We start from the raw sequence: 17,888 nt of genomic DNA on the forward strand, positions 1-17,888 counted from the left end.
TGAAACCAAACAGTCATAAATTTTAGGGCAACCCATGATGACAAACAGTCGTCAATATGGGTTTCGCAATGACCTTTGTTCCCTGAATTATGTATATTTGGTAACATCTTTGCTTTAATGCATGCAAGCTTGCGAACCGTACGTAAAATATTTCCTTGGAAGACCTGTGAGGACCCAATTGAAAAAGTTAGCGGTTGCCGTAATGTCAAATCTCTCTCTTAAAGTGTTAAAGTATGTTGATGGACAAAGTTATTGTGTCTTCGTGACCTCTCTTTATGACTGCCACAGTCAGGATTACCAGGGATTTGAAACTCAGAACGGTGTTTCCTTGAAACGTCATTGGATAACTTGCGGCTCAGCGGTTTTATAAGACTCGCTGTATCCTCATCTGCACTATTACACATTAATCCCAATCGACACTCTTTTCACTTACAGTATATCAGATAGCAGCACAATAAAGATGAAAGTATTTTCTGGTGTTAAAAGATTACAGAAGATTACAAAGATCATAAATAAATCATTCTAAAATAAATACACATTCACACTGAAAAAATTGATTCATTCAATTTACCCATCTTCCAAGGTAAGTGGTTGCAATCAATTTATTTAAGCTACATTTAAACAAAAAATTTAGAAAAGCAAAATGAAAACTTTTGTTTAAATGTAGCTTAAATAAATTGATTGCAACCACTTACCTTAAAAAATTAAGTAAATTGAATCAATCATTTTTTTTCAGTGCATATAAAGGCAACACATTCATATAAAACCAAAAAATTACCTCATGCAAGTCTCTCTCAGGGCCAAGAGGTTTCTTTTCCACCTTACTTAACTGACTTCATTTCAATCCGATGAACAAAAGTGTTGTTTAACAGATTTCAAGAAGGATTAAATTAGGAGTTACAATTTTAAAGACAGGAACCTGCACTTGAAAAGTGTACGTTTGACAAAATTTACATTCCAATGTGATTGCTTTTTACCTCCCATTCTTTTTTATATCTATATTTAGGTTGTGATTCACAGATCATGCTCTTATTCTTTATATGATGATAATAAAGATAGAATGATTGTATTATCAATAATAATCATATGATTAATGAGTAACACAACATATTTTAAATATTTTATTCGCGTTATCAGCCTGGCCAGTCATTAGTCTCACCGTTTTTTGGTGGTCTTGTTCTCATTTATTCAAAAGGAAACACAGGAGGAGGTTCTTGACCTTTTCTTTTAATTGCATATCTAAGGCTATATATCATTTGCAAAATCCTAATTACAACTCGAACTCCTGGGCAACAGAAGTGCTTTAGGAAATTGCATTTTGAGATGCAAAATGTAATCTTTCCACTATGAGCTTTTTACAGCTTTGTGTTTATGTAAGTGCAACACTAGTGACGTAATGCTAATGCTGCATTTTTTAGAGGATTTTAGTAAACTGATCTAAATTCTTATCATAAAAGCGCTTTCTCGGTAACTGAGAGTTCATTAACGTTAATGAACAATTCTAATGAATAGCAACCGAATCGGAGAGAAGGCAAACTCTCTTTTTATATCCATAGCAAGCAAAAATGCCTTGATATGCTTTATTCAAATGTAACAAATGGTTAAAACACAGTACACTAAAGCATTGCAAACAGGACAAAAACAAAGTTTTGATTTGTAACTCTATTCTTTACTGTATGAAGGCATGTAATAGTTATACAGCAGCACAAGTCCCTGGGCACCTGAAGGATCGTGGGTAGCCTCAAAGCAATTCTACTTGGTCGCCTTGGTGATGGGTTTGGAGACCAGCAGGTTGCCGAGAGCAGCGGGCTGAAGCCCAGCGTCGTGCAGCCATTCGGCCATGGCAGGTATCTGGGAGAAGTACTTCCTTGCCAGAGCGTGTTTGTGCTTGACATTACGGATTACTACCGCATCGTATGCCTGCCAGGAAAAACAGAGGTCGTTTGTACGAGTGTTAATGGTGCCACATATAAGATTTCCTTTAGCCGGTGGCACAGAGAAATGTGTACTGTTTACGTTTGACAGTTTATCTCCATCATAAGAAATAAAGGGTCGAGACTATAAAAGGTCTGATTTTAAACGTTGAAGATTAGCAAGGAGTACCATTTTAATTTTAAGGTTATGGATTATATTTTGTATTTTAATAGTTGACTAAAAGCCTATTTTGTACTAGAAAGAACACTGCCACCTGCTGGTCACTGCTTATAACACTGTTATGAGTACCACAACCGATTCTTTTGCTGATCCAAATTAAATGCGGAGTCCAAGATGTTTGAAAAACGCGTTGGAAAAGGAGACGGGCCGAATACCAAAACACACATATATCCAAACAGCAGTAAGGAGCGTGTCTACTAACCAACATCCTTGTCGGGTTGCGTATGTGTGGGGCGGGTCTATCAACCGAAGATCCAGATTCTATTGGGGTAGGGACGTGTTTGTTTAGGTGATTTCAAATATCAACATTGGCTTTCAAACATCGTGGACTCCGCCTTTAAGCCATAAGTAAAATATGCAGTTTAGTGTTTAGTACAACAGTCGCTTGGATATTTGATATTATATGTGAAAACCCAGCTAAAGTATTTTTTTCTACATAAAATCGTCCTACACATGGCCGTAGCCAGGGTTTGAAAATTATTGAGGTCTAGGGTGGGGTGTTAAGAGTTAATGCTATCCTAGGTGAAAAAATGCCTGCCAGCACCGAATGTATGTTTACGTGCACAAACTTTTGTCAATCCGATTGAATTTAATCCGATTGAAGGTTACGACGATACAGTTTACATGCACCCTAAACATTGCAATCTGACTAAAATGTTCGTTTACATGTACATTCTATAGAATCCGAAGCAAGCGCACAGCCAGGGTTGCCAGATTCGCGTATCAGAACCATCCCAAATGGACATTCAAAACTAGCCCAAAAGCATCCCAATGACTATTCACAGCCCAAATACCAATAACTAATGAACGCAGTACTATTATTTTTAACCCGCAGAAAAACAACAACTGGGAAACAGTTTAAACAGTAGGTCAAATCTAAACTCGAAACAAGCAGAGGACTTGGCAACGCCTCAATGCGGACAGCATCTATTGTCGATTTCATGCTTTATCTGTGGATTAAAGTCAAAGGGGAATTGGAGAAAGTTGTTCTTAAGAAGTTTATATATATAGGTAATGAAACACAAATTTTTCAAAAGTCACAACGCTATTTTATTACTTTAAGTAGCCTAATGTTTTAAAAGTACACATAAACGCGGCAGAATGTACATCGCGTAACCCCAGTAACCTTACCTTAATAATGCGTGAGCCTTATTATTGCATGTTTCTGTGACGAGAATCATTTGATACAAGAGTTTAATATAAGACGTGAACTTGAGCACAAACGTTCTTCGCATGTGCACAATGTATTTTTGCATCCGATTGAGAAAATACTACGATTCACGCGTTTACATGCCTACTTTTCTCCAGATGATCGAATCACAGATCAGAGTACACCACCCCCTTCAATACGATCCAAATTTGCATCCAATCGTCCTCAAACGGATTATTCCGTTGCATGTAAACGTACCTAATGATGCGCCTTATTTGATAACTGTCAGTTTAGGTGCTGGTCACCCATGTTGCCAGATTTTAGTACGAAAAACAAACCAAAATAATAGGCCATAAAAAAATGAAGTAAGTTCAAAATAAATCAGAGAAATTGCTAGCACTAACCTACACATAATCATCACTTTAGAAATATCACAAAGTGTCACATTAGTTGCTAAAGTCTAATTTAATAATGGGATCTGGCAACACTGCGAATTCTTCACTCATGGCTTGAGTCAATCTCTGTCATTTTACACTAAACTACAGTAAACTGTCCAAACTTAATAATATACGCGGATGCCAATATGATTCGTTTTCAAAACACGATTAGTCATTCAGAAGAACTTCAAATTTATTTTTTAATATGAAAAAGGTCCGGACCTCGGTGACCTCATAGCTGGCTACGGCCATGGTCCTACTTATTGTAAAGAACATCTGTGAAAATGTAACCTTGATATCTTTAATATTGACTGAAAAAAGGTTAATGTAGGTTGTCTAAAAATTGGAAGGTTGGTGGTTCAATCCCCGGTTCCACCTGACCAATTGTCGAGGTGTCCTTGAGCAAGACACCTAACCCCAGCTGCTCCCGACAAGCTGGATGGTGCCTTGCATGGCTGACACAGTATGAATGCGTGAGGGAATGTGAGGCAAATTGTAAAGCGCAATGGATGGCCATTGGTCTATGAAAGCGCTATATAAATGCAGTCCATTTACCATAGGCTCCATATTCTATCCTGCGATGTTTGAACATTTCTGTTTGGATGTAAAGGAATATAAAAGCAGCATATATTACGTCTGCGGTACCTTTCTGATGTTCTCCACTGTAAGGTGTGAACCTGCCTCATCCTTTGTTAAAAGAATGCAATTCCAAGGACTCCAGTCTGAACTCTTCTCCCACCGCACCAGCAACAAGTCATGCAAGTCTTTCCATCCACTCAGAGCAGACTGAGCCCCCCACAGCACATCCACCAGATACCGCAGGTCCTGTTCCTAATAAAGATACCAAAAATCTTCATCAAGGCAAACACACTAATCTGGTGTCAGATGTGGCAACACATAAAAAATTGGGACTTTATGAAATCGGTATACTATACAATACCTGCAGTAAGTAGCTGATTTTGGACTCGGGACTAAGCTCAGCCTCCGTTTCATGTAGATGTTTGAGCATGTTCTTGTAGAGACACAGGTCTTCTCTACGGAAGGCTTCATTGTCTAACTCTTTACAACGGCGGCAGAGGCCGACCGCTGACGTGTTCGTATTTAAGGGAAAGTCAGTGGATGACTGATACTCATTACAGCCACTACACAGATAGATGTTCTTCCTAAGATCAGCAGGATCCTGAGGCACCTGTGGAGAACAGAGTTAAAGGTGCCGTAGAATGTAAAACTGTATTTACCTAGGTATAGATATTTAAGTTCTGTACATGGTAATGACATATTGTAAACCTCAAACAAGATTGTTTCCTCCTTATTTAAAGGGACACTTTTAAAAATAGGTTTATTTTCCCACTCCCCTAGAGTTAAACATTTGAGTTTTACCATTTTGAAATAAAAAATGACCAATGATATCACGCAGCGCCCGAAAATAGTCCCCAGCTGGGACTATTTTCAGGCACTACGTAATATCATTGCGTCTGCTGTACCCATGGTATGGCAGCATTGTCCTTGATTATTACGCCGGAATGAGAGTATAGTTCTTAGCCATATCGGCCTAGAAAATCGCAACTTTTAATTTTCCGTCGGTCTTAGTACATGATGTAACTACAAAAGAGTCAAGTTTTAAATGGGAAGATTATAGAAACTCTTTGGACATTTTTGAGCGCGATGCTAATGGTCTAATCAGATTCAATGAATTATGCTAAGCTATGCCAAAAGTGGTACCGCCAGACCCAGAGATCGGCTGAATGGATTCCAAAACGATAAAACTCAAATGTTTAATTCTAGGGGAGCTGGAAAATGAGTCTATTTTCAAAAAAGTTGAGTGTTCCTTTAAACCTCGTGCATGCAAAAAAACGCTGGAAAACAGGCCAAACTTAACATAACACCGATGGTGACATTACAGTCGAGATGTACGCCCCCAACATTAATAGTGCTTTTCCATAGTACCCACGGTTTGGGTCGGGTCAGCTTACTTTTGGGAGCTTTTCCACTGGGTTCAGTTCGTAGTACCCAATACTTTTTTTAGTACCACCTGGGTTGGTGTTCCAAGCGATCCAAGCTGATACCAAAACGTGGTGGAAAACATTGTAGATCACTGATTGGTCTAGGAGAATAGTCACTACCAGCGTATTAAACATGTTGTCATCTGTGCTTTGCTGTAAGTTCCCAAACTCCCTTTTAGCGATGAAAAACATCCACAGGTTGTGAATCAGGAACACCATAACAGTTTTTTTCCAGACTTGCAGTTTGTGGCGTCGCGCACGTCTACATACATGCTTAAATGCAACTTAAACCGACGCCACAGGTGTTTGCACTGTCATGTGAGACAGAGATAGTGATAAACGCGATGTGCAAACATCTATTTGTGGTGGCCAATTTTAATTTTGTGGCGGACTGAGAAATAAATAAATGTATGGGAATGTACAACAACGCTCTCACTTGTATGATGTCACAGCAGTAGTCAGCGCAAATATAATGACACGCCTATAATCCCTCTCACTCCGAAGTGATACTAAACTCAATGGAAAAGCTAACCAAGCCAATGTGAGGTGAGCGGAACCGACATGACCCAAACCAAACCGTGGGGTACTATGCAATAGAAAAGCGCAATAAATTACGCATTAAATTAAGTACTATGTTGTTACAATGCTAAAAACAAAGTTGTGACTGCTCAGTTAGCGCTATATGCTAGCGTTAAAGCTCCATTCAGACAGACAGCGCTGTAATCGCTGTATGTCGCCCGTCTCTTTCAATGAGGTGTTTTAAATCTACTTGTCATAAACAAATGAGAACCATTCACTCCAGTAACTGACGAGGGAAGGATGACGTGAACTTTTCTTTAGTGTTGTTGCAAAAGGCTACCTTTGCAAAAAGCAGTGGTGCTTTCAGTGTGCCTTACAAACACATCGATTCAGCAGCACGCGATTCATATTTTAAACATGAGGGATAGTTTTGGGAAATGACAGAAACAGAATGCAAGACACTGACTAAACAAATTACCTCAATTATCTTTTTTTTGCAAACAAAATGAGCAGAAATCAAAATTAAAAAATGACTAATTGCACAGCCTTATACAAACCTCTATTTGCATGCAGTCTCTGCTTTACAGAGATCTTATTGGTGGCCAAAAAACGAAACAAAAGACTATAAAACACCTTCCCGCAGAGTTGACTTTACAGAATCACATACCCGCAGATGTTTGGACACCTCAGGGTTGAACGCCGGTGTTTTGATGTACTGGAGGAACAGTGTAGATATCCTTTTCCTCAAGCCATCCAGGTTTTTCTTCTTCACCCCCCTCATAAGCAAATCCACCTCTCTGTCAATCAAATCCACTATCTCCTGTGTCAGCTTGCATTTATGATCCTATTCACCCCCCCCAAAAAAAATGAGTCATTAGCATTTATATTAAGTAAACAATTGAAGAGATATCTTTAAACAGTTGTTGTGCAGTTTCAATTAGAGGTCTGAAATGGACCTTCACGGTGTCTTTGAGGGTTAGCAGCACATCCAGACGCTCGTCCTTCGTGAATTGTGCCTCAGTGATGCTGTTGTACAGATCTCGCAGCTCTGAGGCTCTGATGGTGAACTGTGTGTCCATCTGCGTCACCTTCCCATCAAACGCATGCCATCTCTTTGGCTCTGCACACTAAGAAGTCAAACATGAAGGAAGCTGATGAATAAGAAACCATTAATATTGAAGAGACTTTATAAGCTCTTATATTATCTACCACCGGAGGAACTTCAATGAAACAATAAAGCGTGTAAGCTATCAAGGCTTACTTTTGATCTAGTTTCTTATCAGTAAGTTATCAGACACACTATGGATTTTATTACAGAAACCTTTTCAGTGGAGCAACACAGGGTTAAGCACCTTTAACATTTATAAATCATAAAACGGACACCAATTATGTTAGTTTACATAACCAAATAAATGTTTTTGTGCTTTAATGCTCAAAGCCAAGATGAACACCTTATTGAGGAGCGCCTGTATAGCCTTATCTTGGTTCTTCTCGCATGCAGCTGTTCTGTGGCGTTCTATGGAGGAGATGAACCGGGTCTCTTGCTCCAGCAGGGCACACAGGGCCGCCTTTCTCTCCGCACCGGAAAAGTTAGCATTGATGCGTTCCTCTTCCTCAATCCTCCATTCTGACATAATCCAAGGAAGACATGAAGAACATCTGGCTGATTTACAAACCACTACACACACTGCAAAATCTGTATCTCGATACAGGCATATACAGTATTTACCAGGTGAAACACTTGATAGAAAGTCCACACATACAACCCAAGCAACGATGTCGTTTAGTAGACACTTACTGCTGATTGGCTACAAGTGTGTTTTGGTTGTCGGCCCGACTTTTCCAAAGTGTTTTTCAAAAATCATGCACCACGCCTTTAAGTATTGTTTACAATGTTTGCATAATGGCTTAAATAAAAAAGCATGGGCAACTACGTCAGCACGTGACGTCAGCAGCATGCGTGTAGTCTGCTTGTGAACACACACTGAATGACTTGAAGGAGAACAAATTGTTGAATAAAATTGCCCACAAAAGTGAAGACAATCGGAGCACTTGGTGGATTAGAATGACACAGGGGTAAGTGACTTATGATAAAATTGTCATTTTGGGGTGAACTATACCTTTAAAACATTTCTTAATTGAAGTCCACTGTGTAGATTTTTGGCGGGATCTAGTGGTGAGACTGTAAATTGCCACCAACGGCTCATTCCACCCTTCTTTTCGAAACGCTTAGTAAAGTTACAGTAGCCGCCACATTATCGTCTTAAACAACATAGTGACAAAACGCGCTCTATACTGTCGAAACATAGCGGTGCGAAATGGCGACTTTCACGTAAGGGGGCCCACTGTGTCGATAAAAATGCCTCATTCTAAGCCTGGATTCACACCAAACGCGGTACAGGCGGCACGTAGTTGGATGCTTGAACATTTTGAGTTTACTCGCTTCATTCGCACGTGAAAGCCGCGTGTGAAATTGTAGTCATTCGAGACATTCATGCGGAAATTTGCGTCATGGGAGGGGCTTCTGCAACTCCGCTCGCTTCCTGTAATCACATCACCACTAGAGCAAGCTCCTGATTAGTTAATGCAGCGCGATTTTACACCAAAGTTTAGATTTTTTAACTTGCGTGTTTCCCGCCGCAACGCTCAATCCGCGTCATGGGAGGGGCTTCTGCGACTCCGCTCGCTTCCTGTAATCACGTCACTACTAGAGCAAGGTCCTTCTTCTAAAGTTCATGTGCGCAAACTAGACGTGCGTATGAGGCGGGTTCGCATCTACTGCGCTGCAGTAAACGCATCATTCATGTTTACCACGCCACGCTTAACTCCTCATTTGCATCTACCGCGCCATGCTAAACGCCTCATTTGTGCTGCGAGACTTCTAGACAGCGTAAATGCAACTTTGTGCTACCCATAGTTTATATGTTTAGGGCCATAGATATGTATATAAAGGCTAGATGGCTCAAGGCGGAGTCCCTAACGGCATCACCTGGCGGCCATCTTACGACAGGGCGCTCGCTCACTCGTAGCATTGAGTTTAATGGTGCAGGTACTTTTAAATAACCATAACTTGCTCAATTTTCTACCGATTTTCAAACGGTTTGGGTTTTTACAAACGTTATTAACGTGGCTATAATTCTGGATGCTTTAACATGTTTCATGAATTTATTTTTTATTTTTAGTATATGTATGCAGTGTCATAGGTACATCTTTGACGTTTATAACAAACCAAACCGTTTGAAAATCGGTAAAAAATTAAGCAAGTTATGGTCATTTAAAAGTACCTGCATCATTAAAACTTAATGCTACGAGTGAGCGAGCGCCCTGTCGTAAGATGGCCGCCAAAATGCGGACGTTGCACTCAATTGACCAGCATCGCGGACGAGCCATCTAGCCTTTATATACATATCTATGGTTTAGGGCTACTTTAGAAACATAGCGGCGCGAAATGGCGACTTTCATGTAAGGGGGCCCGCTGTGTAGATAAAAACGCCTCTAAGCCTGGATTCACACCAAATGTGGTAGAGGTGGTAAAAACGCAATATTCACAAGTAGTTGGACACTTGAACATTTGGAGTTTACTCACATCATTGGCACATGAAAGCCGCATGTGAAATTCTAGTCATTTAAAACATTCACGCGGAAATTCGCGTGATGGGGGGGCTTCTGCGACTCCGCTCGCTTCCTGTAATCATGTCACTACTAGAGCAAGGTCCTGATTGGTTAACTCGGTGCGATTTTCTTCTAAAGTTCAGATTTTTCAACTTGCGCGTTTCCCGCCGCAACGTTCAATTAGCGTCATTTGCACAAACAAGACGTGCGTATGAGGCGGGTTCGCGTCTACCGCGCCACACTAATGGCGCTTTTCCATTGCATAGTGCCCCACGGTTTGGTTTGGTTTGGGTCGGGTCAGCTTACTTTTGGGAGCTTTTCCATTGGGATCACTTCGTAGTACCCGATACTTTTTTTCGTACCACCTCGGTTGGGGTTCCAAGCGACCCGAGCTGATACCAAACGTGACGCGTAAACACTGTAGATCACTGATTGGTCTGAGAGAGTCGTCATCGGCGCCGTCATCCTATTATGTAAAATATTAGCTTTAGCTTAAGCTTGCTGCTAGCTTGCGCTGTCTCGAGCAAACATGTTGTCATCTGTGCTCTGTTTTAAGTTTACAAACACCCTTTTAGCGATTAAAAACATCCACAGGTTGTGAATCAGGAACACATAAAAGTTTTTTCCAGACTTGCAGTTTGTGGCGGCACATTCGCGACGTGCACGTCAGTATTATTTATGCTTTAATCCAACTTCATTGAGGCTCAGCGGAGCGCCGTCGACAGACGCCACGAGTGTTTGAACAGAAACTGTTATGTGAGACAGAGGTAGTTATAAACGCGATGTGCAAAGTAAACTTCTATTTGTGGTGGCCAATTTTAATTTTGTGGCGGCACATTCGCGACGTGCACGTCAGTATTATTTATGCTTTAATGCAACTTCATTGAGGCTCAGCGGAGCGCCGTCGACAGACACCACGGGTGTTTGAACAAAAACTGTCATGTGAGACAGAGGTAGTTATAAACGCGATGTGCAAAGTAAACATCTATTTGTGGTGGCCAATTTTAATTTTGTGGCGGACTAATAAATAAATGTATGGGAATGTACAAGGACGCTCTCTCTTGTATGATGTCACAGCCGTATGCAGCGCAAATATAACGACACGCCTATAATTCCTCCCATTGCGAAGTGATACTAAACTCAATGGAAAAGCTAACCACGCCAAAGTGAGGTGAGCTGACCCGACCCAAACTAAACTAAACCGTGGGGTACTATGCAATGGAAAAGCGCCATAAATGCCTCATTTGCATCTACCCCGCTAAACGCCACATTCGCGTCTACTGCGCCACGCTTAACGCCTTATTCGAGCCGCAAGACCTCCAGACAGCGTAAACGCGACTTTACATTGACATAACATTGAAATCACTCGCGCTTGATGCCTCTACCGCGGCTGGTGTGAATGGAGCATTAAGTAACAAAAACAATACAATTCATTTTGTAAAGTCTTTATACACTACTGATAATATTGTTGTGTATATGATATTGCATTTCTGTTAAAAGATCTTTCTAAAAGTCCCACATTGCACCTTTAAGACAGCATTAACTTGGATTTCTTTTTAAAGGTAATCATAGGCCCTGCCTTACATTTATGTGTTTACATTTTAAAAAGCATTACTTTTGCCACGTTTACACCTTTCATTTCAGCTACTCCAGCATTTTTTAACCTCATTAACAGAGTCATTCATAAACGCAGCTGCATTTTTGCGTTTCGCCCAAAATAGCAAACATACTATTATAAACACTATATCAGATTGTTTTTAACATGCATCGTAATAGAGAACATGTCTGTTTTATATCTATGTTTGAGTATTGTTGTAAAGTTGTTTATGTTTTGTTTCAGTTTAATTGGCTTATTACGAAAGACGTTTTGTTTTGGAATTAAAGAAATGAGTCGCTTTTTTATATGTCTCCAAAAGGAAGTTTCTTCAGATTAAGCTATGTCCCCCAAAAATAGCTAGTGAAATCACACACTCTTGCTCACTTTTCAAAGCGTTATAAAGCAGATCAAAGTCTGCCTTTCTCTGAGGGTTCATCCTGCGCTGATACTCCTCTCTGATCTCCTGCTCTTTCTCTTCTTTCTTCCGTCTCTTTTCATTTTCCAGCCACGCCAGATGCAGCTCTTTCGCCTGTCTCAAGCTGTCTGTGAAACGCTTGGCCAGCCAACGCCTGACATACGTCTGTAGTGTAATGACCTGAGAAAAACATATACTGTCATCTGTCATAAAAAGCAAATGTGAACGCACAATGAAACAACTCAACCCTAACACACTTACAGCTCTCAGTCTCTTGCTGTGGTACTCGTCTGCAGTGATGTAGGTCCCTGTAGGGATGATAAGTTTGTCCTCCATGTTTGACACATAGCAGCCGATTTTGGTCATCTGAGTCGAGGCGTTCCTTGAGCACTGCTGCGCCTGGTTCCTCAACTCCACAGTCTGTGAAAAGTCAAGCAAAACACATGCATTTCAACTTGTGTGAATTATGTGCCTTTTGCTTTATCAAGACTGTATGTGTCTATACACCTGTGTATCTCTGCTGAACATCTCAATTCCTCTGTCAGGCCTCCTCTTAGACGTGGTCTGTATAGCAGCATGGTGATACTCTGCCTTGGTAACCTTATGACGGTAACCTCCAAGAAATGGCTTCCCTTGAGTGGCCCTCTCGATCTCCACCACCACATCTTGATATGTGTCTGGGTAATAAAGGAACAGTTCATTCAAATAAGAAGATTATGTCATAATTTACTCGTGCCATCCCAGATGTACATTATTTCCTTTTAGATGAACACAAACTATAAGATTACATGACAGAATTTGAATATAAAATAATTTGTTTGTGTTCAACTGAAAGGAAGTCTTATACATCTGGGATAGGATGAGGGTGAGTAAATTATGAGAGAATTTACCACTTTTAAATAGACTTATATTTTTATTTTCATATATTATGTCATTTTCCCTTATTATGTACTTTTTTTTACTTTTCAGTTTTGATGGTACCTGTTTGTACTCTAACGGTGATGACATCTGGCATGTTGTACTCCTGCTGTGGTTTAACTGGTCTCATAGGGTAATTCTCAGGGTCTAATGAGCTCATCTCAAATTGGATCATCCCATGTGGCTGTACTCCAATGTCCATCAGTGTCTGGTCATCATCTACACATTTTTCTATGCAAAAAGCAAAATAACACAACAAGAATATACATTTTTGCTTATAAAGGAAATATTATAATGTTACAAGAGCTTTCCTATGAGGGATACGGGTAAACATAATATTGTCCCCTTGGTATAACTTTCAATAGCAGAGGACTATTTTCGTGCACTGCATAAAATCATTGTGCTTGCTGCAGCCATGTTACGGCAGCAAAGTCCTTGATTGTTACGCCAGAATAAGAGTATTGTTCCTAGCCATATCTGCCTAGAAAATAGCAACTTTTAATTTTCTGTCGGCCTTAGTACACGATGTAACTACAGAAGAGTCAAGTTTTAAATAGAAAAAATATCCCAACTCTGTGGTTATTTTTGAGTGCGATGCTAATGGTCTAATCAGATTCAATAGATTATGCTAAGCTATGCTAAAAGTGGTACCGCCAGACCCGGAGATCGGCTGAATGGATTTCAAAACGCTAAAAATCTAATGTTTAACTGTAGGGGAGCTAGAAAATGAGCATATTTTCAAAAAAAAAGTGGAGTGTGCCTTTAAGATGTAAAAAAAATCTTTGGTGTCCCCATAGTAGGCCCTACGTATGTGAAGTTCTTGCTCAAAATACAATAAAGATAATTTATTATAACAGTTTAAAATGGCCACTTTGTAGGTGTGAGCTCGACAGCTTATAAAAACTTATTTCTGGGTTTTTTGGCTTGTTGGCTGTACATATTGTCACACAGCAGCTTTAAGGCATTATTCAGTTTTTTGTTATAAGCCAGAAATGACAATACAATACAAAGTCAATGGAGACGGTTGGATTCTTTTCCCCCCGGTGGGCGTGGTTTTCAGGTTATGACGCGCTGCGCTCTGTCTCTATGACTTATTTTTTTACATGCTTGCAGAGAATGGTTTACCAAAACTAAGTTACTGGGTTTTTATTTTGTAGCACTTAAACTTGGAAAAAGTCAGACTTTCATGATATGTCTCCTCTAAAGCATACTAGTAAAAGATAATGTACATCTAGTTGGTATCATCGCAAAATAACCCTTGACAGGGGGAACAAGACGTGTAGTTAAGCCATTTATTACATTGTAAATAACTGGACACAAAATATTGGTTTGAAATATTTTATTACCTCGTGTAACAAACTAAAACCTGGCATGAGAAAAGAGACAACGGAGTGATGCATTAAATATATGATGAGGGATAAAACACCACTGATCGATCAGAATTAAGTGTTTTATAGAGTTGTGTATTAAACAAAAATGTAAATCTCTTACCATCCAAAGCGATCTGTATGACATCTGATGGTACTCGGAGCTCAGCGGCAAAGTGGTTTTTAAGATCCAGGATTGTGTGGCCAATAGTGAAAGCCACTGTTATCATTTGCCTCTCTGGCATTAGCAAGATCTTAACTGGAAGAAACACAAATGTCTTTAAAATACAATACAACTCTTCAAATGAATATACAAACAATATGTCTACAATATAACAACAGGCATGCTTATTAAAAATGCTGTGTTTTGCCATGGTGTGCTGCTGTGGTAGTATTGGATTGTAATGTAAGATGATGAAACCAGAAAAAGACAGACCATCACTTGACACTTGCTATTGTAATACATGCCCCAAAACATGATATCACCATGTTAGCCCTTACAAAAATTACCCATGGTTTTACTACAGTATGTAAGGTAGATGCCTATACCTTGTATGGTCCTAGCAACAAGTTACAAAAGCGTATGACAGTAAATTTTACTGCTTATGTTTCACCTGTTGCGGTTGAGTTTCCAATATCACTTGATGAAATAATCTTGTTTGTTTTACTTCCATGCATGTTTATATCTTCTTGAGAAGCTGAATCTGCGATGTTTTCTTGTATAATCATTTCTGTGGATGTACAGACGTTAAATTTGATGTCATTCTCTTCTTCCTGATCTTCATTCTCATCTTGTGTCGGGATTCGCACCTCATATCGCTCGTGTTTAGCACCGTTACATTCACTTTCCTGCTCTGACATGGTCAATTTCTCACACTTTAAAGCAAAACCATAACACGATATGTCCTCAATTTAACCCTAACCTATTTTTAAACAACTTGATTTGAGAAACTTTATTAATGGGTTTAAAAAACGATTCGCGCTTAGCCTCGCGTAGTGAGAGTGCGGTGTTTGGTACGCTGCTATGGTAACCACAGTAGAGACTGATGTCTGATTCGCGAGTCATTCATTTGATTCTGTGTAATGATTCGGTCGCCGCTTTCGACTAAATTCATTTGGAAAGCAGGGCACAATATTATAAAAAACAACAACAATATTTTACTCTAATAATACTTGATAAAAAAGCGTATAGACGTACCTTTGTATTAATCCTTTTTTAAACAGCATTTGACGCAAACTGTACCCGATAATTAACAAACATATCAGTGTTAAAAATTCAATTTGTCATTTGAAGACTATGAGAAATAAACTGAAAAGAATTGGTAAATCGTGCCATTAACCAGTTTATTAAATGAAACTGTCCAAATGAATCAATTTGGAATGAATCAGTTTCCAACGCTGTCAACCATAGATGTATAAAGGCTAGATGTCTCGCTGCTGGTCAATTGAGTGGAACGTCCGCGTTTTGGCGGCCATCTTACCACAGGGCGCTCGCTCACTCGTAGCTTTGAGTTTTATTGATGCATGTACTTTTAAATGACCATAACTTGCTTAATTTTGTACCGATTTTCAAACGGTTTGGTTTGTTATAAACATCAAAGATGTACCCATGACACTGCATACTTATACTAAAAATAAATAAAAAAATTAATGAAACATGTTAAAGCATCCAGAATTATACATACGTTAATAACGTTTGTAAAAAACCAAACCGTTTGAAAATCGGTAGAAAATTGAGCAAGTTATGGTCATTTAAAAGTACCTGCACCATCAAACTCAATGCTACGAGTGAGCGAGCCGCCTGTGGCAAGATGGCCGCCAGCTGATGACGTTAGAGACTCCTCCGTAACACATCTAGCCTTTATACATATCTATGCTGTCAACCACTTCTTTTTGCCTCGTGGTGGGGTTCCTGTGACATGCCACTGTAACAAATAAACAGACAGTACTAATCTAAATAAGGATTAGGATATAGTGGGAGGTTTCTTTAAATCATAGCTCAAAAGAGAGATATTAAAAAAGTGAATCATCTCATATACCTCATCTGTGTATTTCATCCAGGTATTGTATGACTACAATGGAAACTGTCCATCTATTGGCAATAAAAGCAGGTCAGGCATGAATATAAATACTTAGACTCATGACAACAATTCCTGTAGTAGTACTTATTTTAACATATTTTAATATAACAATATTTTCAATGAAGCCACATCATATTAAAGTGTTGGGGAAAGATTAATCGCGATAAACCGCATAAAAAGTTTTTTTTCATAAGATTGTGTGTGCTTTGTGTTATTATTATGTATATATAAATACACAGACACATTAATGTATGTATTTAAGAAACATGTATAATGTATTTATATTTTTATATATTCTATATTAAATATATATATATAAATGGATATATAAATAAAAATTTTCTGAAATGTATACATGTATCTGTGTTTAAATATACATAATTATGACACACAGCACAGACAAATATATTATGCAAAAAGTCACTTTTATTTTGTATACGATTAATCTTTGCCCAGCACTAAAGTTATAAAACCAAAAAAGGTCAAATAGAATTTTTTTTAATAATTAAAGAGGTAATCTCAAAAAAATTTGTATTCTTCAGGGTCAACCAGTAATGAACATTTAAAGCTACTGGCAGCAGTCAAGACGGGTGATGCACCAGACTTTTTCATTAATATATATCAAGTTACTACATGTGAAAATGAAACCTTGGTAGAGAACAAGGCTATTTCAACCACATTAGTCAGTAATCTAATGCACTCTAATCATAAGGTGATATGTCACATTGCAGTTTTTCATGAACTCAAGAAATGTCCCTCAGCTTAGTAGACAGTGCTTTAACCAAGCTGCCCTATACACCTATTCACAAAAGTACTGGACATGGATCTGGGTGAGTCTCAAATCTGGATTGACACAAGATTGACATAAGTCATTATGTGTTCTCCTTTCTATATTTGTTTCAGCTGTAAGAATGCAGTCTTATCAGATGGTGCACTCTCTCCACACGTGGACGGCACTGCGTGAAGCTGCTCCAGTAGGATGTGTTGACATCATAATGCTGTTGCGAAGACGTGTCAGTGAGAGATTGTCATAGAGACATTGGTGTGGAGATAAAGACATCCTCCTCAAGATATACAGTTATACATGCTCTTCACTTATGATTAAGAGTGGTTTCAAGGTGAACGCACTATTGGAGCAAACCATCTCAGACAGCTAGTCGCGTGTCTGTGCTATTTACTTTGCCATCTCAAATCGAGATGTGACATGCATTGAGTGTTGTTTAATGCAGGAGCCAAACCTGACCCGGATGATGCCATCGGCTGTTTTCTAGTGGCAGTGAGGGCTGAAGGGTATGAGACTGTCAAGATGCTCTTGGGCAAACAAGCAGATGTGAACAGCTACTTCAGTGTGGTCAACAACACAATATTTACCAAAGCTCTTTATAATTTCTTATAAAAATAAAAAAGTGTTCCTGTAGCTCAATTTGGAGAGCCTTACGTTAACAAACACAAAGGCCGTGGGTTCAATCCAAAGGAACAATGCTGTCATGAATCCAGTGTTTCAAAGATCTTCGAGTTTGTGAGTCAGAGCTACAAAACATTTTTGTGTTAACTTCATCTTTTGTTTATATCCTCACTCTGTAGCACCCATTATATTTCTAAAAACTTTATACAGAATGATCTTCATGGCTGTGT

At 39.2% G+C, this 17,888-nt stretch overlaps 1 protein-coding gene and 1 long non-coding RNA gene across 2 annotated transcripts; one reads left to right on the forward strand and one right to left on the reverse strand.

The window, feature by feature from the left end:
- Positions 1 to 1,647: 1,647 nt before the first annotated feature.
- On the reverse strand, positions 1,648 to 15,211 carry iqub (IQ motif and ubiquitin domain containing). The gene is made up of 12 exons (XM_055193361.2): positions 14,787 to 15,211; positions 14,297 to 14,431; positions 12,869 to 13,036; positions 12,395 to 12,564; positions 12,149 to 12,307; positions 11,857 to 12,067; positions 7,715 to 7,890; positions 7,220 to 7,390; positions 6,931 to 7,107; positions 4,682 to 4,930; positions 4,387 to 4,572; positions 1,648 to 1,920 (listed from the first exon to the last, which is right to left on the reverse strand). Exons 1-12 carry the CDS (start codon positions 15,031 to 15,033, stop codon positions 1,753 to 1,755), a joined length of 2,217 nt encoding a protein of 738 aa, XP_055049336.2. The 5' UTR covers positions 15,034 to 15,211; the 3' UTR covers positions 1,648 to 1,752.
- Positions 15,212 to 16,798: 1,587 nt separating this feature from the next.
- LOC141364326 (uncharacterized) lies at positions 16,799 to 17,875 on the forward strand. Its single transcript, XR_012370063.1, has 3 exons — positions 16,799 to 17,083; positions 17,157 to 17,371; positions 17,483 to 17,875. It is a non-coding gene; the product is annotated as an uncharacterized lncRNA (long non-coding RNA).
- Positions 17,876 to 17,888: the final 13 nt, after the last annotated feature.

The sequence above is a fragment of the Misgurnus anguillicaudatus genome, chromosome 6, assembly GCF_027580225.2.
Source record: "Misgurnus anguillicaudatus chromosome 6, ASM2758022v2, whole genome shotgun sequence".
NCBI classification, from domain to species: Eukaryota; Metazoa; Chordata; class Actinopteri; order Cypriniformes; family Cobitidae; genus Misgurnus; species Misgurnus anguillicaudatus.